Source organism: Plasmodium yoelii (assembly GCF_900002385.2).
Source record: "Plasmodium yoelii strain 17X genome assembly, chromosome: 3".
In the NCBI taxonomy this organism is placed as follows: Eukaryota; Apicomplexa; class Aconoidasida; order Haemosporida; family Plasmodiidae; genus Plasmodium; species Plasmodium yoelii.
In genome coordinates, this window is record NC_036175.2 from 22,278 (window position 1) to 47,174 (window position 24,897).

Below are 24,897 nucleotides of genomic sequence, written 5' to 3' on the forward strand. Positions count from 1 at the left end.
CTTCAACACCAACAACAGCATAAAATACTCCAACAACAACAACAGCATAAAATACTCCAACAACAGCAACAGCAGAAAATACTCCAACAACAGCAACAGCAGAAAATACTCCAACTCCAACAACAGCAGAAAATACTCCAACTCCAACAACAGCAGAAAATACTCCAACTCCAACAACAGCAGAAAATACTCCAACTCCAACAACAGCAGAAAATACTCCAACAACAGCAACAGCAGAAAATACTCCAACAACAGCAACAGCAGAAAATACTCCAACAACAGCAACAGCAGAAAATACTCCAACAACAACAGCAACAGCAGAAAATACTCCAACAACAATAGCAACAGCAGAAAATACTTCAACACCAACAACAGCAGAAAATACTTCAACACCAACAACAGCAGAAAATACTTCAACACCAACAACAACCTCAACACAAACAACCTCGACACCAACAAAAATACATTGCGCAAAAGTCATTGGAAATAAAATACTACCATAAGGGTTCGAAAATGAAAAAAAATATTAATATCTATCACTATGAGCTATATATATGATACAAAAAATTATGGAGAATAGAGAATTACTTAATTGTGTAATTTTCAATAAAAAATAAGGAATCAGGAAAAAATGCATTAGATAATATATTAAATAATCTAATGTAATAACGATGACATTTGAATTATCTTTAGAAAGGGATGCCTTGAGAAAGGTATGGTATTTTAAAAAATTCACTGATATTAAGCAATATTTGATTTATAAGAAAAGTATTGTTGCTAAGGAGTGGAGAAAGGGAAAGGTATTGATTACAATGATTACTCATTTCACTGAGAACGTATGTAACGCATCCGAAAACAGCAAAGGGATCCATATAAAGAAGAACGACGCCAAGTTGAAGTTGTTTTAAGATCTATTGATGAGCAATATTGTCATGTTTCTAAAAATTATTATATTCTGAAGAAGGGAGCCTGTGAAATAATATGATTTTAACGATATTTGTAATTATAAAAAATTTATACTGCATTTAAACTAACATCTAATCTATTAGTGTCGTATATTTCATTTACACCTGTTTATTACATTTACATTCGTTGATGACTTTCCACTAATTAAAGCTAGCTAAAACTTCTAATCTATGTTCATCTATTGATAATGCATTTCAAAATCTACATAATAAAATAAATGTGTATTACATTTGAATCTGTGTATTATATTTAAATGTGTATTGCATTTGAATCTGTGTATTATATTTGAATATGTATTATATTTAAATGTGTATTGCATTTGAATCTATGTATTACATTTGAATTTATGTATTATATTTGAATATGTATTATATTCAATTTGTGTATTACATTTGAATTTATGTATTATATTTGAATATGTATTACATTCAATTTGTGTATTATATTTGAATCTGTGTATTATATTTAAATGTGTATTGCATTTGAATTTATGTATTATATTTGAATATGTATTACATTCAATTTGTGTATTATATTTGAATCTGTGTATTATATTTAAATGTGTATTGTATTTGAATATGTGTATTACATTTGAATCTGTGTATTATATTTGAATTTATGTATTACATTTGAATCTGTGTATTATATTGGATTTGTGTATTACATTTAATTTGTTTATTACATTTAATTTGTTTATTACACTGGATTTATGTATTACATTTGAATCTGTGTATTACATTCAATTTGTGTATTACATTTGAATATGTTGATAATGTGTCTATGTCTAAGCTAGCTAATATTTTGAATGCTTCTATAAATCTATATAATTACAAAGATCCTAAAACATATTATGAACAGCGTATTCCATCGGATGATATAATAATTTTTAAAAACATAGAACTATTGCTGATCAATAGATTACGAACAACCTATCACTTGGGTCCTATTCTTGTATGGGGAAACTTTCTTTTTTGGATAACAAGTACAATGTTGAGATGAGTACATGGGTACTCGTTTAATCAATACCAACCCAAGTTGACAAAAAAGCAATATATACCTACTTAAGAATATAAGATTGTGAAAATATCAGTGTCAAACAAACAAAATACCATACTAAATAATCTAATACATTCCATTTTTATCGATAACTCAAATAGCTCAAAAAATATTAAAATTTCTTATAAGAGTCCAAATTCTCATAAACAGCCAAAAAAAAGAACTAAAGAAAAAAAAGATGTGATAAAAAAGAAATAACAGATAAGGCAGAAAAAATAGTTGAGGAAATAACAGGTAAGTCAGAAAAAATAGTTGAGGAAATAACAGATAAGGCAGAAAAAATAGTTGAGGAAATAACAGGTAAGTCAGAAAAAATAGTTGAGGAAATAACAGATAAGGCAGAAAAAATAGTTGAGGAAATAACAGGTAAGTCAGAAAAAATAGTTGAGGAAATAACAGATAAGGCAGAAGAAATAGTTGAGTATATAACAGGTAAGTCAGAAAAAGTAATTGAGGAAATAACAGGTAAGTCAGAAAAAGTAATTGAGGATAGAGCATATAAGGCAGAAGAAATAGTTGAGTATATAACAGGTAAGTCAGAAGAAATAGTTGAGTATATAACAGGTAAGGCAGAAGAAATAGTTGAGTATATAACAGGTAAGTCAGAAAAAATAGTTGAGTATATAACAGGTAAGGCAGAAAAAGTAATTGAGGAAATAGCAGGTAAGTCAGAAGAAATAGTTGAGTATATAACAGATAAGATAAAAAAGGAATATGGATACTATGTTAGGCAAAAAATAATACAGGTACGAAGTTGGACAAATGAAATATAAATACATATAAAAATATATATACAAGGCATTTGGCAAAATATATGAAATAAAGGCACATAAACAAGATGCGTATAAATATTCAAACGCACTTTCTATATGATGATGAGAGCCATGTCAAGTAGGGAAAAAATATATTACATATAATGAAAAAAAAAAAAAAAAAAAAAAAAAATATACATGTTAAAATAATAAAAAAAATCCTAATTGCAGATGTCTCGAATCAATATAGTTGGCCATATAAATAACTCTACTTTAGAAACAATACCATAGTAATGTGGAATAATAACTGACAAAAAATATTAAGGCACTTAACGGTTATAATAACTTCCCAATTGAAGAATATCCATTGGCACTGATACATATATCAATAGAATAATATTATCTCTTCAATCTAGTATCATTAAATTTAGACAATGCTTCCTAAAAGAAAAAATGGCATAATACAAAATAGCACATACAATATTTAATTATCACAATGTTTTTTGGCAATTTCAAACAAATTGACACTAATATGTATATATACATACATTTTTTAGCATTTTATGCAACTTAATTTTATTTTATTTATATATTTTTTACAACACTTTTTACATTAAATTTTATTTATATATTTTTTACAACACTTTTTACATTAAATTTTATTTATATAACTTTTACAACACTTTTTACATTAAATTTTATTTATATAACTTTTACAACACTTTTTACATTAAATTTTATTTATATAACTTTTACAACACTTTTTACATTAAATTTTATTTATATAACTTTTACAACACTTTTTACATTAAATTTTATTTATATAACTTTTACAACACTTTTTACATTAAATTTTATTTATATATTTTTAACTACCATTATAAAAAAACTTTAATTTTTTCTCTTAAAACTTTATATTATATATATCATTTAAACTATAACATACCATTAACATATATAGTATGTTAAAAAAAGAATTAACATATATTATTCATTTTTTCCAAAGTCCACCTTTTGATTTAAGGGTGATCTCAAAAATTGCATACAGATATGTCCACAAATGTAAAACTCGATAAAGATATTTATCTATATTTTTCAGTAATTAAATATGCATAAGAACGATATAAAAGTATAAATTAGCATAACTACAACAAAATAAAATGTTCACTTTTGTGTGTGATGAACCTTGGTGTATTTAAATTTTTTTTGTAAATTACGAAATAGGAAATGAAAGGTAACCATGTTATTCATAAAAAGGAATCGATAAGTTGTGATATATCACACATAAGTTATATTAAAAAGAAATAACCATGTTAATCAAATAAACTAAATAAATGTATATTGTGGTATATATAATATAATCCAAATATAAGAGTCATTCTTTTTAAATAAATAGACATTTATAATATAACATATTCTGGGTTATATGTAGTTAGCAAAATATTAACATGAAAATATCAAATAATGACATATATTAACAATATTTAATATTTATGTTATCTTGACATATCAAATGTGTATATTACAATCTTTGAAAAACATTTTTTTATTACATTCCATTCATATTAATTTTTATCTTCATTATGTGTTCCAGATTTAGACTTCGTTTAAAGGTTAATAAATTGGCGGAATAACAATTTTTTTTATATTTTGGTATTTGATATACTTAGCAATTTTATGTAGACCACGAAATATATCAACCCTAAAACAGAATCACAAGACTTAACTTATATATATTCAGACGTTGCGTATTGTTTATAACCTTATTAATAAATATATTTAAATTGAAATTATTTAAAAAAAAATACAAAGTGTAATTAAATATAATTAACAATATTTAAAAAAATAATGAATGAATAAATTAAAATTTGCATTAATATATAATTGGATATGTTTCCCAAATTTAACATATTTCCATGATTGGTCATTGATACAATATTATATAAATATTAGAATAATAACGCTACTCTATATATCATATTATTTATAATTATTAGACAAACTATTAGAACAAAATATATCATTAAATTTTATTTACTTATATTTTATTTTTTAATTGTTTTAAAATATAATTTATTTATACCTCAAATCTTTAAAATTTTAAATTAATAATGATTATTCTAATATTATACCTTTATGAGAAATAAATTAAAATATATAGAACGATTTATATTATTTGAACTTAAAACATTAGCATAAAATGATACTATACATAATCGAAAGTTAAAAGGGTAATATACATATATCTATAATTAAATGTTTTATTAATATATATATTTTTATTGTATTATTAAAAATATTAGATGCATAATACATATTTTATAGATATCGTTGTGTTGTCGAACCTCGACCGATATTTCATGCATCTATATTTTATGGCTATCATTATATATTGGTAATATGTTTAATTAACGTTGCAAATACACATATTAATCCTAATATATATTGTAATGTAGATGAATACTCAAAATTAATCATCTTATAGTCATACCCAGATTCATATATAATGCTATTATTACAATTCAGTTGTCATAATATAATTTAAATTAAAGTAATTGTAATACAAATAAGTTTTACTAAATAAAAGGTTTTATCAAATAAATAAATAAATATATTTTGCTATGCATACTTTAATATAGTCCCTGATTAGTAAGCTTTATATAATAGGCAATTATGATATAAATAATATGAATTAATATATAGCCAATATCTATATTAACACTTAATTATATATATTATAACTTATGAAAATATGGTATGTCCCCTTTTCATATTAATGAAAGTACACTTTTTGGTGCATATTTGGACGTCGTCTCGTGATTAAGCATACGGGATGGTACATATATTTAATTAGTGTTCAAATTATAAAAAATTAAATAAAAATATAACACTTAACCCTAACCCGAATATGTGTTACACAAACAAAATTTCAACCCTGATCCACAACACCAAAACTATATAATAATTATGCAAAAACATACAAAAATACAATAACTATACATATATAACTTTATGTTTTATTGATTATATTATTTAATTATTCTTATAAACTAAAAAATTATAGTCAAAAATGATCGAAATTTACTTATCTCCAAATAGACAGTTTCTTAAAATATATCAATCATTATTGCTATTCCTGAAATAGTCACTATTATTCGAATCATGTATTAATGATCCATTTTATTTATTTTTTTAGTTTTTTTCTTAAATATTGTTTTTGAGCTCTTTTTCGAAATCCAAATAACGAATACTAATATAAAACGTTAAGAAGCGTATTATTTGTTTGTTAACATTTGCATATATATAATTAAAATAACTTTTAAATTCCTTATTATTTACCTTATAAGCAATTCCCCAAAAAATCGCTATTGCAAATAGTATCGATAAAACTGGAATTAATTTATTTACTAGTGATGAACCTGGCAATGTGATGTTAGAACTCGGGTTTTCCTTTACATGATTTGATTTATCGGTTCCACTCGATGATACAGTTATTTCAGTTGCTTTAGAATCTACTGCTTCTCCTTTTTTGCCTGTTTTTTCTGTTGGTAATGGAGGAAGATTTTTTGGTGTATTACTAAAAAGTGTGTTACTTCCAAAATTATTATAATATTTGGAAAAAACACCTAATACTTTATTGTATGAATTATTGTCATTATTATTATCATCATTAAAAAGTTCTTCATATTTATTAACAAATTGATTAGCATATTGTAAAAAAACACTATCATTATCTTTTTTCGTATTAGCAGTATTCATATTACATAATAGTTTAAGTAATTCATAAAATTTAGACATATGACTAATATTAATATCCATATAGTCCTTCATTTCATCTATCATTTTCTTATAATTGGTATAATTTTCATCATTAGGTTTATGCTTATCGTACTCCTCGTTATTTTCGATATTATTCGAATAAAAATCTTTTAATGTGGTGATGTTATCAGATGGATTTAGGCTTAATTTATAACTTAACCATATCATAATACATAAAACCACGTCCTTATATCTATCTCCATAATTTGAAGTACCAGATCTACCAAAAAATGCATTAAATAACCATAAACACCCAGCGTTAATCTTCTTGATATTAGTGTCACAATTATTACTAGGGCAATAATTCTTGAGCATTCCAGAATTAAAATAATATTCTTTAGAATTGTTCAATTCATCAGAAAAAAACTTCCATATAGTTTCAAAATCTCTACACTAAGAAACAATTTAAAAAAATCAAATAAAAATGTCGTTAAAATTAAATTTATTAATAATATATAGATAATAAATTATCAAATAATGCAATAAAGTTAAATATTGTTAAAAAAAATAAATATACCAAAACATCAGCCATTATAATGGAATTTCATTTTCTATTTGTAGATTAATCTGCATCATGTTATTTTTAATAATAATACAATAATATTACAAAGGAATATTATATTTACTTTATTGACATTTGTTAAATTGCCTTAAATTATGGTTGATTTAATACATATTTGATCATATGTATGTATAATGCAATTTATGAATAACATAATTATTACTAATAACATTCTACATAATTTTGTTATAAAATTTTAAGAAGTTTTATAATGAATTTAAAAAATATATACTTATACATATGATTTAATATAGAACACAAACAACGTCCTAAAACTTAAATACTGCACAAATATAAAAAATTATGAAAGTTATTATTATTATTATAATCCTCAAAAGTATATAAATAATTATTTAATAAGATAGATAAATACTTATATACTTGTTTCTTATAATATATAATACAGTCTTTTCTAAAATTACAAATTTACAAAATAGTTGTATTGTTCCATTTTCTATGCAAATTATGTAAATTTATATTGTTTTTGTTTTAGATAAATTTATAATACATTTTAATGCGTTAAATAACATTATTTTTATTCATACATACTTCAATTTAGAAATATTCTTTATTGGGCAATTTTATAATATATTTCGCATATTTTTCCACTGTTAAAACAACAACTATAACTGAACAAATAGTTATTATGGTATTTATAAGTTTAAATAAGTTTTTGAATGTATATTATTTTTAAAATAATACTTAGTAAATATTAAATATATAACATATAAATAACTATTGATACAAATTTAAAGTATAATAGAAAACTATGCGTAATTAAGTTGTTATATTACCCTTTTAGAGGAGAGAGATAAGATATATTTTATATTTTAATATATAAATTTAGATAAATATTTGCTAAATGTTCTACATAGCTCATTTTTATCTTATATATTTTATTTTTATAGTTATCAATGCATATACATTCAAATAATTTATTAAAAGTTCTATGTTTTATTAATTCTATGGTAAAACACTGATAGTATAATATGCGTTAATATGGAATAATAAAAAGATATTTAACGTTAATTTAGTTTTTATCCTTTCCTCCATTGATCCATTTTTTTAGAATATAAAACCACATATCCCAAATTGAATCTTTAACAAAATATATAACATTGATACCTATGTAATGTATTATTATTTGTCTTTTCGATAAAACTAATATATAATTGTATATGTTTCCTAAATTTAACATATTTCAATATTAGTTATTGGTATAATATTTTACTAGTTTACATGTATAGTAATATAATAATGACGTATTATATCTATCATATTATTTATAATTATTAGAACAAAATATGATATGAAATTTTATTAGCATACTTATATTTTTTCTTTTAACTATTTTAAAATATAATTTATTTATACCTCAAAACTATAAAGTTTAAAAATTAATAGTTAATAATTTAATATTATACCTTTATAGAAAATAAATCAATGTATATAAAGCAACATTTATTAATACTAATTAATTTTAATACAAATGTAAATACAAAAAGAGAATAGTAACTACAATTAAAACTTCAAAAATATTGCATATATAATGCGATTCTTGTTGTATTACAAAAAATGGTAGATGCATAATATGCCTGTTATAGATAATGTTGTATTATCGAACCTCGATCGATATTTTATGGCTATCATTATATATTGGTAATATGTTTAATTAACGTTGAAAACACACATATTAATACGAATATATATTGTACTGTAGATGAATATTCAAAATTAATCATCTTATAGTTCGAACTCAGATTCATATATAATGCTATTATTACAGTTCAGTTGACGTAATATAATTGAAATTAAAACAAATATGATACAAATAATAAGTTTATTAAATAAAATGTTTCATAAAATAAATAAATATATTGCGTATTATGATATGCATAATTCAATATAGCTCTGGATTAACAAGTCTTATATAATATATAATTATGATATATCATAATATGAATTAATATGTGCAATATAGACATTTTTTTTAACCATATTAAATCGATATGAACACTAAATTATATATATTATATATTATGAAAAAATGTTATGTGGCCTTTTTCATATTGATGACAGTACCCCTTTTTTGGTTGCATATTTAAACTGCATCTCTTGATTAAGCATACGGAATAATATATATATTTAATTACTGTCCAAATTGTACAAAATTAAATTCAATATAATACTTAACCCTAACCAACATAAAAACTATATAAACATTATGCAAATTATGATCTAAAAATATTTCCAAATAAACAGTTACTTAACATAAATTAATCATTATTACTATTCCTGAAATAATCACTATTCTAATACTATTAAGAATCCAGTTTCTTCTTTATTTTTTTAGCTTTTCTCTTAAATGTTGTTTTTTACCTCGTTTCCGAATTCCAAATAACGAATACTAATATAAAATGTTAAGAAATGTACGATTTTTTTGTTAACGTTTGGATATATATAATGAAAATAATATTTAAATTCCTTATTATTTACCTTATAAGCAATTCCCCAAAAAATTGCTATTGCAAATAATATCGATAAAACTGGAATTAATTTATTTACTAGTGATGAACCTGACAATGTGATGTTAGAACTAGGGGTTTCTGTTACATGATTTGATTTATCGGTTCCACTCGATGATACAGTTATTTCAGTTACTTTAGAATTTACTGCTTCTTTTTTGTCTGTTTTTTCTGTTGGTAATGATGGACGATTTTTTGCTGTATTATTAAAAGGTGTGTTACTTCCAAAATTATTATAATATTCGGAAAAAACACTTAATACTTTATTGTATGAATTATTGTCATTATTATTATCATCATTAAGGAGTTCTTTATATTTATCAATAAATTTATTAGCACATTGTAGAAAATCACTACTATTTTGTTTCGTATTAGCAGTATTCATATTACATAACAATTTAAGTAATTCATAAAATTTATACATATGACTAATATTAATATCCATATAGTCCTGTATTTCATCTATAATTTCCTTATAACTGGTATGCTTTTCATCATTAAATTTATGCTTAGTGTACTCCTCGTTATTTTCTATATGATTAGAATAAAAATCTTTTAATGTGGTGATGTTATCAGATGGATTTAGGGTTAATTTATAACTTAACCATATCATAATACATACAACCACGGCCTTATATCTATCTTCATAATTTGAAGTACCAGATCTGCCAAAAAATGCATTAAATAACCATAAACAACCAGCGTTAATTTTCTTGATATTAGTATCACAATTATTACTAGGGCAATATTTCTTGAGCATTCCAGAATTAAAATTATATCCTCCAGAATCGTTCAATTCATCAGAAAAAAACTTCCATATACTTTCAAACTCTCCACACTAAGAAACAATTTAAAAAGATCAAATAAAAATGTCGTTAAAATTAAATTTATTAATAATATATAGATAATAAATTATCAAATAATGCAATAAAATTAAATATTGTTAAAAAAAAACAAATGTACCAAAACATCAGCCATTATAATGGAATTTCATTTTTTATTTGTATATTAATCTGCATCATGTTATTTTTATATAAAATATATATACTGACAAAATATATATTGTAGATGAGTTCCCTATACCCACCCCATTTATCGTATTAAACACATTGTTATTTTTAATAATAATATAGAATTAATATAGAATAATAATACAATAATATTACAAAGGAATATTATATTTACTTTATTGGTGTTTGTTAAATTGCCTTAAATTATGGTTGATTTAATACATATTTGATCATATGTATATATAATGCAATTTATGAATAACATAATTATTACTAATAACATTCTACATAATTTTGTTATAAAATTTTAAGGAGTTTTATAATGAATTTAAAAAACATATACTTATATATATGGTTTAATATAGAACACAAACAACGTCCTAAAACTTAAATACTGCACAAATATAAAAAATTAAAAAAGTTATTATAATCCTCAAAAGTATATAAATAATTATTTAATAAGATAGACTAAACACTTATATACTTGTTTCTTATAATATATAATACAGTCTTTTCTAAAATTATAAATTTACAAAATAGTTGTATTGTTCCATTTTCTATGCAAATTATATAAATTTATATTGTTTTTATTTTAGATAAATTTATAATACATTTTAATGCGTTAAATCACTTTATTTTTATTCCTATATACTTCAATTTATAAATATAACATATTGGGTAATTTTATAATTTATTTTACGTATCTTTTCCTCTGTTAAAACAACAATTAACAACGAACTCATACTTATTATGTTATTATAGGCTTAAATAAGTCTTTGAATGTATATTATTTTTAAAATAATACCTAGTAAATATTAAATATTAAAACATAAATAAGTATTGATCAAATTTAAAGTATAATAGAAAACTATGCGTAACTAGGTTGGTATATTCCCCTTTAAGAGGAGAGAGATAAGATATATTTTCTCTTTTAATATATAAATTTAGATAAATATTTGCTAAGTGTTCTGCATTGTTCATTTTTATCTTATATATTCTACTGTTGTAGTTATCAATGTATATACCTTCAAATAATTGATTAAAAATTCTATATTTTATTAATTATATGGTAAAACGATGCTAATATAATACGCGTTAATATGGAATAATAAAATGGCATTTAACATTAATTGAATCTTTAACATTTTCTCTATTTATCCAGTTTTTAGAATATAAAACTACAAATCCCAAGTTATATATTTAACAAATATACAAAAATGATGCATTTATAATATATTATTATGTCTTTTTTATAAAATTAATATTTAATTATATGAAGTTTTCACAATATAACAATATTTCAATATTAGTTATTGGTAGAGTATTTTACTAGTTTATATGTATAGGTATATAATAATAACGCTATTCTATCTATCATATTATTTATAATTATCTGAATAAACTATAATATTAAATTTTATTAATATACTTATATTTTTTCTTTTAACTATTTTAAAATATAATTTATTTATACCTCAAAATATAGAGTTTAAACATTAATAATGGTTAATATAATATTATACCTTTATAGAAAATAAATCAATGAATACAAAGCAACTTTTATTAATACTAGTTAATTTTAATACAAATGTAAAGGAAATACAAAAAGAGAATAGTAACACAATTAAAACTTAAAAAAATATTATATATAGTGCGATTTTTGTTGTATTACAAAAAATGTTAGATTCATAACATGCCTGTTATATATAATGTTGTATCGTCGAATCTCGATCGATATTTTATGAATCTATGGTTTATGATTATCAATTATATATTGGTAATATGTTTGATTAATCTTAAAAACACTCATATTAATATAAATATATATTATAATGTAGAGGAATGTTCAAAATGAATCGAATTATATGCTATAGATTCATATATAATATTACTATATAGTTCGTTGGAAAATTATAATTTAAATCAAAATAATAATAACACAAACAATAAGTTTTACTAAATAAAACATTTCATCAAATAAAGAAATATATTGTGTCATGAATAATTCATTATACCCCCTTGATTAACAAGTCTTATATAATAGACAATAAGGGTTCTTATGTATAATTAACCAACAATTAGCAATAAAATATATAATGCGAAGTTATAATATTGCACATTTATTATATATAAACGAATTAGACATAAGTATTATAACTTATAAAATATGTTATATAGCTCTTTCATATTAGATTATGCCCCTTTTGAGGTGCATATTTGGACTTTTGAACTTTATTTCGTGATTAAACAAACGAAGGTGGTATATATATTTAATTATTGTTCAAATTATAAAAAAATAAATAAAGATATAATACTAACCCGAACACGAATATGAATTCGACAAACATAACCTCAATTCTAATCCACAACATAAAAACTATATAAAAATTATGCAAAAATTACTTCGAAATAGACAGCTTCTTAAATATATCAACCATTATTACTATTCTTGAAATAGTCGTTACTCTTCGAATTATATATTAATGATTTATTTTCCTTTTTATTTTTTTGATTCTTAAATTGAGTCTTTGAAGCCTTTCCCGAAAGTCAAATGATGAACGCTAATATAAAAATAGTAAAAAATAAATGTTATTTTTGTAGTGATGGTATACATTTTAAATATTACATTTTCATTTGATTTGTTATTTACCTTATACAAAATTCCCAAATAGATAAGTAATGCAAAGAAAATAAATACCATTGGGATTACTGAAATTTTTATTGATGAATTTCGTAAAAATGATTTTGTTGCTTTTCCTGTTGGAAGAATTGGGAATTGTTTAGAACTATCAATCCTGCTAGCAAGTTCACTTTTTAAAATATTATAATCAGTTGATAAAACAGACAATATTTGACTATATGGGGTATTTTCAATATTATAATAATCGTTGATCTCTGTATATTCGTTAAAAAACATAATAGCATTATTTAACACCGTGTCGCCGTGTTTATTCATTACCTTATCATTATGCATACTACATAATAACTTAAATGCGTCATAAAAATTAGACATATATTCAATATTAATATTCAAAAAATCACTTTTTTTATCTATGATTCCCTTAAGATTTGGACATTTGGGGGAATCATTTATAAGATTATTATACTCTTGATTATTATTTAAATATGTAGTATAAAAATCGTTTATTGTGGTGAAATAGTGTCCTTTGATTTGATTTAATTTGTAACTTAACCATGAAATAATATGTAGAAAAATTGCATTAATATTATTTTCATTAGAATATGTATTTTCGGATTTAGAACAATTTTGGTCAAATAACCATAAAAATCCAGCCTTAATTTTATCGAGATCAGTATTGCAGTTTTTATTAGGACAGTAATTATTGAGGCTATGCAAATCTTCAAAAAAGGCTGGCGATTTTTCTTTCAAATTATCAGGTAAATGTTTCCTCAAAAGATCAAAGTTTTCACACTAAAAAACCATTTAAAAAAAATGACGAAAATAGGTATTAATAAAATGTTATTAAAATAAAACTTAATGAGTTTTATAAGGAATATAATGTCAAAAAGTGTATATACTATATTAGAATCCATTATTATTGAATATAATTTATAATCCTAGGTTAAGGGGATATCATATTATTTTTATATATATATACTAAAATAGGTAATACAATTATTTAATCCTATATACATAAATTATTTGTATATAAAAATATTTTTATTATTTTTAATTTCAATTTAAAATTAATATAGAATAATAATATTATTACTAAAAGAATATTATATTTTTGTTTGTGGTAGTTAGATAAATTACTTTGTTTTGGGGGGTGTTTAATACATGTTTTATCATATGTATATATAATATAATTTTGCATAAAATCATTATTACTAATAACATTCTACATAATTTTATTATAAAATTTTAAGGAATTTTATAGTGAATTTAAAAAGTATATACTTATATTTATGGATGATCACATGAAAAAAACTATATCATATTTTTTATTTTAATAAACAACATCCTAAAACTTAAATACTGCACAAATATAAAAAATTAAGAAAGTTCTATTATTAGAATCCTTAAAAGTATATAAATAGTTATTTAATAAGATATATTAAATTTTTATATACTTGTTTCTTATACTATATAATATAGTCTTTTCTAAAATTACAACATTTTCAAAATAAGTTGCATGCTTCATTTTCTATGTAAATTGCATAATTTTAATATTATTATTATTTAATATAGATAATTCATAATCCATTTTAATGAGCCCAATAACTTTATTTTTATTCCTACATATTCCATTTTAGAAATATACTTTATTGGGTAATTTTATAATATATTTTTCCATCTTTTCCATTCTTTAAAACAACAATTAGCACTGAATCAATATTTATAAGCTTAAATAAGTCTTTGAATGCATATTATTTTTAAAATAATGCTTAGTAAATATTAACAAATAAATAAATATTGATGCAAATTTTAAAGTATAATAGAAGACTATGTTTAATTAAGTTGTTATATTGTCCTTTAAGAGGAGAGAGATAAGATATATTTGACATTTTAATATATATATTTAGATAAATATTTCCTAAATACTATGCATTGCTCATTCTTATCTTATATACTTATTGATATAGTTATCAATGTATGTACATTCAAATAATTTATTAATATTCTATATTTTATTAATTCTATGACAAAGTAATGTTGTTTTATATTAAAAAGTTATTACTCAATAAACACTAATAATATAATACGAGTTAATATGAAATAATAAAATGGAAATTAACGTGAATTGAGTCTTTAACCCTTTCACCATTGATTCATATTTTTAGAATATAAAACCAAATATCCAAAATTGAATCTTTAACAAATATATAAAAATGATACATTTATAATGTATTATTATTTATCTTTTCGATAATATTAATGTTTAATTATATGAAGGTTCATAATAAAACATTATTTCAATATTAGTTATTGGTAATTTACTAGATTATATGTATAGGCATATAATAATGATGTATTATATCTATCATATTATTTATAATTATTAGAACAAGCTATAACATTAAATTTTATTAATATACTTATATTTTATCTTTTAACTATTTTAAAATATAATTTATTTATACCTCAAAATTATAAAGTTTATAAATTATAATGGTTAATCTAATATTATACATTTATAGTAAATAAATTAAAATATATAAACTATTTCTATTATTTGAATTTAAAACATTAACATAAAATGATACTATATATAATCGAAAATTAAAAGGATAGTATACATATGTCTATTATTTAATTTATTATTAATATACATATTTTTGTTGTATTATTAAAAATGTTAGATGCATAATATGGCTTTTATAGATAACGTTTTGTTGTCGATTCTCGATCGATATATATGAATCTATATTTTGTGAATATATATTATTACAGTTCGGTTGTTAACATACAATTTAAATTAAAACAAATATGATGCAAATAATAAGTTTTACTAAATAAAATGTTTTATCAATAAAGAAACATATTGTGTTATGCATAATTCAATATAACCACATATTAACAAGTCTTATATAATAAATAATTATGATATATCATAATATGAATTAATATATACAATATAGACATTTTTTTAAGCATATTAAATCGACATGAATACTCAATTATATATATTATAACTCATGAAAAACTGTTATGTACCCCCTTTCATATTAGCTTATACCCATTTTTGGTTACATATTTAGACATAATCCCGAGATTAAACATATAGGGATAATACATATATTTAATTAGTGTTCAAATTATAAAAAATAAAATAAAGATATAACCCTAACCCAAAACATCTATTCCATAGAACAAAACTATAAACCATAGTAAAGAACCCTAAACTCTATATATAGCTTGTAATTTTATTAATAAATGTGTTCAAATTACGTTTATTTAAAATAATTATAAATATTAACTAAAAATGAGTATATCCCAAATCCATTAATATATAATATATATGCATAGAAATAAGGATAAATGAGTTTTTGACAAACATTAAACAATGATAAATTGTTATATATTAAATCAAATATATATAATAATGAAACAAACAATTAAATCACATTCCATTATTCTATAGAACGTAAAAAATTGTAAATTTTATGCCATAAAATATCAAATATATTATTTTTAATCATTTAAACAAATATAATAAAACATAATAATAAAGAATGGTTATACTGATTCCTTTTCTAGTTTATTGCTTAATTTTATGATTTTCCACCATTTCTTAATTATAGAAATCATTTGCGGTATAAATAAAAATGTTAAGTACCACGCTCCTGATATAATTATCAAAAATTGGGATCCCATAAATATCAGCATCTTCTTAAATAGTTTTTTTTTATGTTTTGTTAACGTTCGATCAATTTTTAATCTCTTATAATCATTACTTGATGTAACTTCATTATATTTATCTTCAAAATTATCATATTCACTCCCCAAAACATTTTCATAATTTTCCAATCGTCCAAAATTTTCATACTCTGATACATAATTATTTTCATCTTTTTTTATTATTCTTTTGTCATATATCGGCTGTATTGCTAATTCACCATCACTTTTATTATCAATCTCTTTTTTTACTTCTTCTAATTCTTTTCGAAGTTCATCAATTAATTTTTTAGTTTTCTTATCTAAATTATTTAAATCAGGTAATGTATTATTTTCTTTACGCATCTTTATTTGTGAATCTATAGTATTTTGAAGATATGTTATTTCTTTGTCATCATCAATGTAATCATTAAATTGATTCATAAGACTCAAAGTGGATTGATAAAAATCATTTAAATCGAATCGATTATCTGCATCTGCTAATATCCTATTATTTCTAAAATTTGTTATATTCCTTTCAAGGCATATGCTTCTCTCATTTACATAGTATAATTCCTGAAAAGAAATGAAATATTTATTAACATGTGTGTAATTAGTTTTAATTGTTTAACTTAAATGTTTTACAAATATATGAAATAATAATATAAGGTTAATGTAAAACAAATAGATACGAAAACTATAATGAAATATCATTAATAACAAAATAAAATGGTGTGTAACTTACATTTTTGGCATATTCAAAAAGGGAAATAATAATTGAAAAAAAAACATATTTTAAAATACTGATTCTCATTTTTAATTTTATTCATTAAATAAATGAAATAATATGTGTAGTTTGAAATAATGTTGATAACTTGATATTTATTCCAAAAATTGTAATATTTATTAGTTTTTTGTTCTAAAATTTATGAATAAATGAATATATCTAAAAAAAACGGAATTTATTTCATTTATTAATTTTTTTCACTTTATATAGAATTAATTAGTGTAATGTTGTAATCATTTTCGTTATATTCATTAAAATTATTTATGGATATAAATATTATTTTTTTTTTTTTAATAAATGTTAATTTTTCTCTAAAAATTACACCATTTTTAATATTTTAATTATAAAAAATATGTGTATAATAATTTTTTCATAAAAAATATTTTTTGGAAAATTGTTATACAAATAGGCTTTTAATATAATTTATAATACATTGGTGTGTTTAATGGTACGGTTTTAATATTTTATAAACTTATATTTTTCTATTATTGTTTACATATGAACACATTAATAAATATATATTAAAATAATAAAATATTAAATATATTTTTTTATATGAATAAATATAAACATAATGAAACACATTAACAAAACATCATTGATATTTACACTTAAATCGTTTCTAATTTATTATATTTTATTATAATATTTTTCCAATTTGAAATATTAATAATATTCTCCAGTTTATTTACAGATTTTGTGTAAAAATATATTTTTTTATATATTAGTATGTAATAATTTTATTTATAAATATATCTCAAAATATACACATCAAATATATTAAAATAATATAAAATATTCATATTTTCAAATGCAACAAATAATCAAATTATAATATTAAATCACAAAAATAATACATATAGAACCAATATATTGAATATGATACCAATTTATTTTTATCTCAAGTTGAAAAATGAAAAATAATTAATGCTATTAACTTTTATTTTCATCATATTCATTTAGCAGATGCTAAGACATCTTTTATATTTGAACAATACAATATTTTGATTTTTATAAATAATAATTAAAGACAAATAAATATTATAATTAATTTATAATAGATAATTTCATCATATAGAAAATTTATTTTATGTTTTATTATCAAATAAGAAATAAACTTTTGACATGTATCATATATATACAATACTTCTTACATTATAGACAAATTTACTATTTATTATTATTTAAATTTATATATTTTTTAAATTCGACTTCAAATATAAGTTAATTAAATTTATCATATAAATAATCGCTTTTTTTTTTATAAACAAAAAAATCAATAAGCAAAATAAATTAATAAATGCACAGTATTACCCTGCATAAGTTTGTATATATTTAATAATACCATTTTTTCGTCGACGCAATTTACGACTTTTTTCATCGTTTTTCCTTACTTCCTCTTCTTCTCTACCAGATTTTCATATTATGCATTGTAGTTATTTAAGTCAACGTTATCTTCTAGGATCAAATCAATATTTTGGAATCATCTTTTTATATCGATTCCAATATTTGATCAATTGACCCATAAACCAATACCCCCAAATTAGCAATAAAGTACAAAAGGTAAATAGTTCATCGGATCTACCATTAAGTTATATTAACACGAAATCAAATTCTTATAATTATCAAAATATATTACTTTATTCGTTCCTTTTCATAGTAATCTTCATCCTCATTTTTTCTCATACATATTTAGACTTAATATAAATATTAAAAACTACAACTTATCCTGTACATATTTTTAATAATTTATTTCCTACATATATTTAATTAGTGTTCAAATTATACAAAATTAAATGCAATATAATAGTTAACCCTAACCCGAATATGGGTTCCACAACATAAAAACTATATAAAAACTATGCAAAAATTACTTCGAAATAGACAGATTCTTAAATATATCAATCATTATTACTATTCCTGAGATAGCCATTACTCTTCGAATCTTATATTAATGATCAGTTTTATTCTTTATTTTTTTAGCTTTTCTCTTAAATGTTGTTTTTGAGATCGTTTCCGAAATCCAAATAACGAATACTAATATAAAATGTTAAGAAGCGTACGGTTGTTCGTTAATGTTTACATATATATAATATTTTTTTTAATTCCTTATTATTTACCTTATAAGAAATTCCCAAAAAAATTGCTGTTGCACCAAATATAGATAAAACTGGAATTAATTTGTTTGTTACCGACGAACTTGATGATGTATCTTCAAAACTCTGTTCAGAAAGTTCGGAAAGTTCAGAAACTTCTTCCGAATTTTTTGTTGTTTTTATCGATGAAAGTGATGGAATATCGCTACAATCAACTTTATTTTTTTCACAATAATTTTTAAAGTTATTATAATCATTTGATAATGTAGACAATACTTGATAATAAGGATTATCTTCAGCAATATCAGAAACATTAAGTTCATCATATTTGTCAACAAAATTTTTAGCATTTTCTAAATATTTCTTAGATTGTTTATCGCTTGCATCAAGTTCAGTATACATTTTACATAATAATTTAAATGCATCATACAATTTAGGCATATATTCAAAATTATTATTCAACAAATCCTTTCTTTTATCTATGATTTCCTTAAAACTCTTATATCCCATTTTTTCTTTTAATGTATTACTACAATCATTATTATTTTTTTTACAATAATTATAATGCGTGTTACCTTCTGTATATTTAGTATAAAAATCATTTAGGTTATTGGTGTTATTATCTGGTTTTAGGTTTATCATATAATTGAACCATATAATAATGTATATAATAAATATATCAGTCTGTTCTTTGCTTAAATTACTAACCCTATTAACAATATTTTGTTCAAATAACCATATAAATCCAGCCTTAATTTTATCAAGCTCGGTCTTACATTCTTTATTGCCTCCTGAATCTCCATTAGGGCAGTAATCCCTAATACTCCCATTACTATAAAAATCAAGATTTGCAGATTTGTTTAATTCATCAGATAAGCTTTTTCTCAAATGATCAAACCTTCCACACTAAGAAAACATTTAAAAAAATATAATAAAAATATATGTTAATAAAACTCTTATAAAATAAAATATAATGAAAAGCAAATTTTCTTAAAAAAATTATATACCAGTTTATGATCCATTGTAATTTTATTTTGTTTATAATATGTAAATTATGTAACATTATATTATTTTATATATTTTACGCTTAATAAATGATAAAAGAATTGAACCATAATATAAAATTGTCTGTGGTTAAACATCTTATTATTATTCTTAATATCAATTTAAAGACAATATGGAACAATATATAATTTTATGGTAGTTAGATAAAATTCCTTATTTTAGGGGGCATTTAATACATTTTTATTATATATATAATATAATTTCGCATAAATTGGTATCCTTAATACCTTCCGGTATAATCTCATCACAAAATTAAAGCAACATTGTAATTAATTAAAAATTTATCTTCTTATACATATGCTTTAATATAGAAAATAAACAACGTCATATTTCGTGTTTTAATAAATGATGTCCCAAAACTAATGTACTGAAAAAATCGAAACAATTAAGAAATACATTATTATTATAACCCTTAAAAGTATATAAATAGTCATTTTGTTAAATATATTAAATACTTATATACTTGTTTCTAATACTATATACCAATGTTTTATTAACATTATAATATTTTCAAAATAAGTTGCATTGCTCCCTTTTTTAATTCATATACATAAATTTATATTGTTTTATTTAATATAAATAAATTCATAATTCATTTTAATGAGTCCAATAACTTTATTTTTATTCCTATATACATCAATTTAGAAATATACCATATTGGGTAATTTTATAATATATTTTGCATATTTTTCCATTCTTTAAAACAACAATTAGGACTGAACCCTTATTAAGCTATTTATAAGCTTAAATATGTCTTTAAATGGAAATTATTTTTAAAATAATACTTAATATATATTAAATATATGATACATAAATAACTGTTGCTGTAATTTTTAAAGTATAATAGAAAACTATGTATATTAGGTTGTTATATTGCCCTTTAAGAGGAGAGAGATAAGATATATTTGCTCTTTTACTATATAAATTTAAATAAATATTCGCTAAATGTTCTACATATTTCATTTTTATCTCATATATTTTATTATTACAGTTATCGATGTATATACAAATAATTTATTAAAAATTCTGTATTTTATTAATTCTATGATAAAACAATGCTGTTTGTGATTAAAGATGATTCATTAAACAATAATAAAATGGCGTTTAGCATTAATTGAATCATTATCCTTTTCTATATTTATCCAGTTTTTTATAATATAAAACTACAAATTCAAATTGGATATTTAACAAAATATATAAATTGATACCTTTATAATGGGTTATTATTTGTCTTTTCGATAAAATTAATATTTAATTATATGAATTTTCCACAATAAAACAATATTTCAATATTAGTTATTAGTATAATATTTTACTAGTTTATATGTATAGATATATAATAATAGCTTTAATTTTATCTATCATATTATTTATAATTATTAGAAAAATTATTAGAACAAAATATTATATGAACTTTTATTAATATATTTATATTTTATTTTTTAACTATTTTATATGTAATCTATTTAAGCCTCAAAACTATAAAGTTTAAAATTTAATAGTGATTAATATAATATTATACCTTATGATAAATAAATTAAAGCGTATAAAGAAATCCTATTAATAATAATTAATTTTAATACAATGTAAATACAAAAGAGAATAGTAACTACAATTAAAACTTAAAAAATACAATATATATAATGCAGTTTTTATGTATTACTAAAAATGTTAGAAGCATAATAGTATTTTATAGAAAACGTTATATTGTTGACTTTCGATCGATATTACATGCATCTATATTTTATGAATATCTATTATTACAGTTCATTTGATAACATGATTTAAATTAAAATAAATATGATGCAAATAATAAGTTTTACTAAATAAAATATTTCATCAAATAGGAAAACATATTATATCATGCATACTCCAATATCCCCCTTGCCTAACAAGTTTTATATAGTAGACAATTATGGTATAGTAAATATCTATATTAATATATGAAATATAGATGTTTTACTTAATCATATTAAATCGATAAAAACAATAAATTATATATATTATAACTTATGAAAAAATGTGATGTGAGCCTTTTCATATTAATGGCAGTACCCCTTTTTTAATTACATATTTGAATTTCGTCTCGCGATAAAACATACTGGATGGTACATATATTTAATTACTGTTCAAATTATAAAAAATGAGTATAATATAATACTTAACCATAACCCCAATATGGGTTCCACAACATAAAAACAACATAAAAATTATGATCAAAATTACTTCCAAATAGACTGTTTCTTAAAATATATAAATCATTATTACTATTCCTGAAATTGTCACTCTCTTCGAATCATATATTAATGATTCATTCTCTTCTTTATATTTTTTATTTTTTCTCTTATCTGTTGTTTTTTAAATCGTTTCCGAAATCCAAATAATGAATACTAATATAAAATGTTAAGAAATGTACGATTTTTTGTTAACGTTTGCATATATATAATTAAAATAATTTTTTAATTCCTTATTATTTACCTTATAAGAAATTCCCAAAAAAATTCCTATTGCACCAAATATCGATAAAACTATGAATAATTTGCTTGCTATCGATGAAAAGGATGAAGTACCGTTACATTTATTTTTTAGATTATTATAATCATTTAATAAAATAGACAATAATTGATTATAGGAATTATCTTTATTAATATTAGGATCTTTCTTAAGATTTTCATATTTGCTAATAAATTCATTATTATCTTCCAAATATTCCTTGCAAGTTTGATTGTCTTCATCAAAATTAGTATACATTTCACATAATAATTTAAATGCTTTATAAAAATTAGATATAATATTACTATCCATACTCAAAAAATGTTTTTTTTGATTTAAAATATTCTCATAACTATTATAATAATTGCCACCATTTATATATATATTAAAAAAAAAACCTAGATTGGTGACGTTGCTATCTTTATTTTCGATTAGGCTTAACATATAACTTAACCATAGCATAATGTATTCAACAGTATTAATCTTATTATGATTCGTAAGCGAAGAAGAATCCCCAAATAGTTCATTCAAAAAATATAAACATACAGCATTAATTTTTCCGAGATTATCATTACAATTATCATTACAATACTTTTTGAAAGGTTTATCATCTTTAAATTGATAATCTTTATTATTGTATAATTCATCGGGAAAAGCCTTCCATACATTCTTGAACATTTTACACTAAGAAAACATTTAAAAACAATTATTAGAAATGTATATTATTGAAAAATTTATTAAAATAAAGTTTAATGATATTTATATATGGTCAATATCAAAAAATGTAAAGGAAATTATTATTAAAAATGCACATACCACGTCTTTATCCATAGTGATGAAATTTTATTTTAGATTTGTAAATTGAGTAGAATCATGCTGTTTTATATACACTGCACCCAATATGTGACGCAAATAATTTAACCTTATATATAATAACTGTCTGTAGTTAAATATAATATAATTTTTTTAATAATGAAATTAATATAGAATAATAAAATAATATTATTACAAATAAATTTTCTATTCCTTTTTATGATAATTAGTTAAATTACCTTAAATATAGGGGTGCTTAATACATTTTGATTAAATATAGATATGATGAATATTATGCAAAAAATGTTATTTTTACTAACATCTGGTATAAGTTTATTATAAAAATGGATATAATTTTATAAAGAATTTAAAGTGTATTTCCTTGTATTCATGGGTGAGCGTATGAAAGAAACAATGTCATATCTTATGGTTTAATGACTTTCTTTCAAAAATTAAATATTTTATAAATCTAAAAAATAAAAAGTTATATTATTACTTCTATCCTTAAAATTATATAAATAGTCATTTTTTAAAATATATTAAATATTTATATACTTGTTTCTTATAATATATAATATAGTTTTTTCTAAAATTATAATATTTTCAAAATAAG

The 24,897-nt window shown here is 21.1% G+C and overlaps 6 protein-coding genes across 6 annotated transcripts; all 6 read right to left on the bottom strand.

Annotated features, from left to right (window-relative positions):
* Nucleotides 1–5,958: 5,958 nt before the first annotated feature.
* On the bottom strand, nucleotides 5,959–7,125 carry PY17X_0300100 (PIR protein; the record flags this gene model as incomplete). Its single annotated transcript, XM_022958015.1, has 3 exons — nucleotides 5,959–6,024; nucleotides 6,114–6,986; nucleotides 7,111–7,125. The coding sequence occupies 3 exons, from the start codon at nucleotides 7,123–7,125 to the stop codon at nucleotides 5,959–5,961; spliced, it is 954 nt and encodes a 317-aa protein (XP_022811412.1).
* A 2,371-nt stretch (nucleotides 7,126–9,496) lies between these two features.
* Nucleotides 9,497–10,658, bottom strand: PY17X_0300200 (PIR protein; the record flags this gene model as incomplete). The annotated part of the gene is made up of 3 exons (XM_022958016.2): nucleotides 9,497–9,562; nucleotides 9,652–10,518; nucleotides 10,644–10,658. The coding sequence occupies 3 exons, from the start codon at nucleotides 10,656–10,658 to the stop codon at nucleotides 9,497–9,499; spliced, it is 948 nt and encodes a 315-aa protein (XP_022811413.2).
* Nucleotides 10,659–13,170: 2,512 nt separating this feature from the next.
* Nucleotides 13,171–14,245, bottom strand: PY17X_0300300 (PIR protein; the record flags this gene model as incomplete). The annotated part of the gene is made up of 3 exons (XM_022958017.1): nucleotides 13,171–13,251; nucleotides 13,341–14,123; nucleotides 14,231–14,245. The coding sequence occupies 3 exons, from the start codon at nucleotides 14,243–14,245 to the stop codon at nucleotides 13,171–13,173; spliced, it is 879 nt and encodes a 292-aa protein (XP_022811414.1).
* Nucleotides 14,246–16,892: 2,647 nt separating this feature from the next.
* PY17X_0300400 (fam-b protein) lies at nucleotides 16,893–17,844 on the bottom strand (the record flags this gene model as incomplete). The annotated part of the gene is made up of 2 exons (XM_022958018.1): nucleotides 16,893–17,606; nucleotides 17,776–17,844. The coding sequence occupies 2 exons, from the start codon at nucleotides 17,842–17,844 to the stop codon at nucleotides 16,893–16,895; spliced, it is 783 nt and encodes a 260-aa protein (XP_022811415.1).
* Nucleotides 17,845–19,788: 1,944 nt separating this feature from the next.
* On the bottom strand, nucleotides 19,789–20,935 carry PY17X_0300500 (PIR protein; the record flags this gene model as incomplete). The annotated part of the gene is made up of 3 exons (XM_022958019.1): nucleotides 19,789–19,854; nucleotides 19,938–20,819; nucleotides 20,921–20,935. The coding sequence occupies 3 exons, from the start codon at nucleotides 20,933–20,935 to the stop codon at nucleotides 19,789–19,791; spliced, it is 963 nt and encodes a 320-aa protein (XP_022811416.1).
* A 2,346-nt stretch (nucleotides 20,936–23,281) lies between these two features.
* PY17X_0300600 (PIR protein) lies at nucleotides 23,282–24,302 on the bottom strand (the record flags this gene model as incomplete). The annotated part of the gene is made up of 3 exons (XM_022958021.1): nucleotides 23,282–23,368; nucleotides 23,457–24,155; nucleotides 24,288–24,302. 3 exons carry the CDS (start codon nucleotides 24,300–24,302, stop codon nucleotides 23,282–23,284), a joined length of 801 nt encoding a protein of 266 aa, XP_022811417.1.
* Between the last annotated feature and the right edge of the window lie 595 nt (nucleotides 24,303–24,897).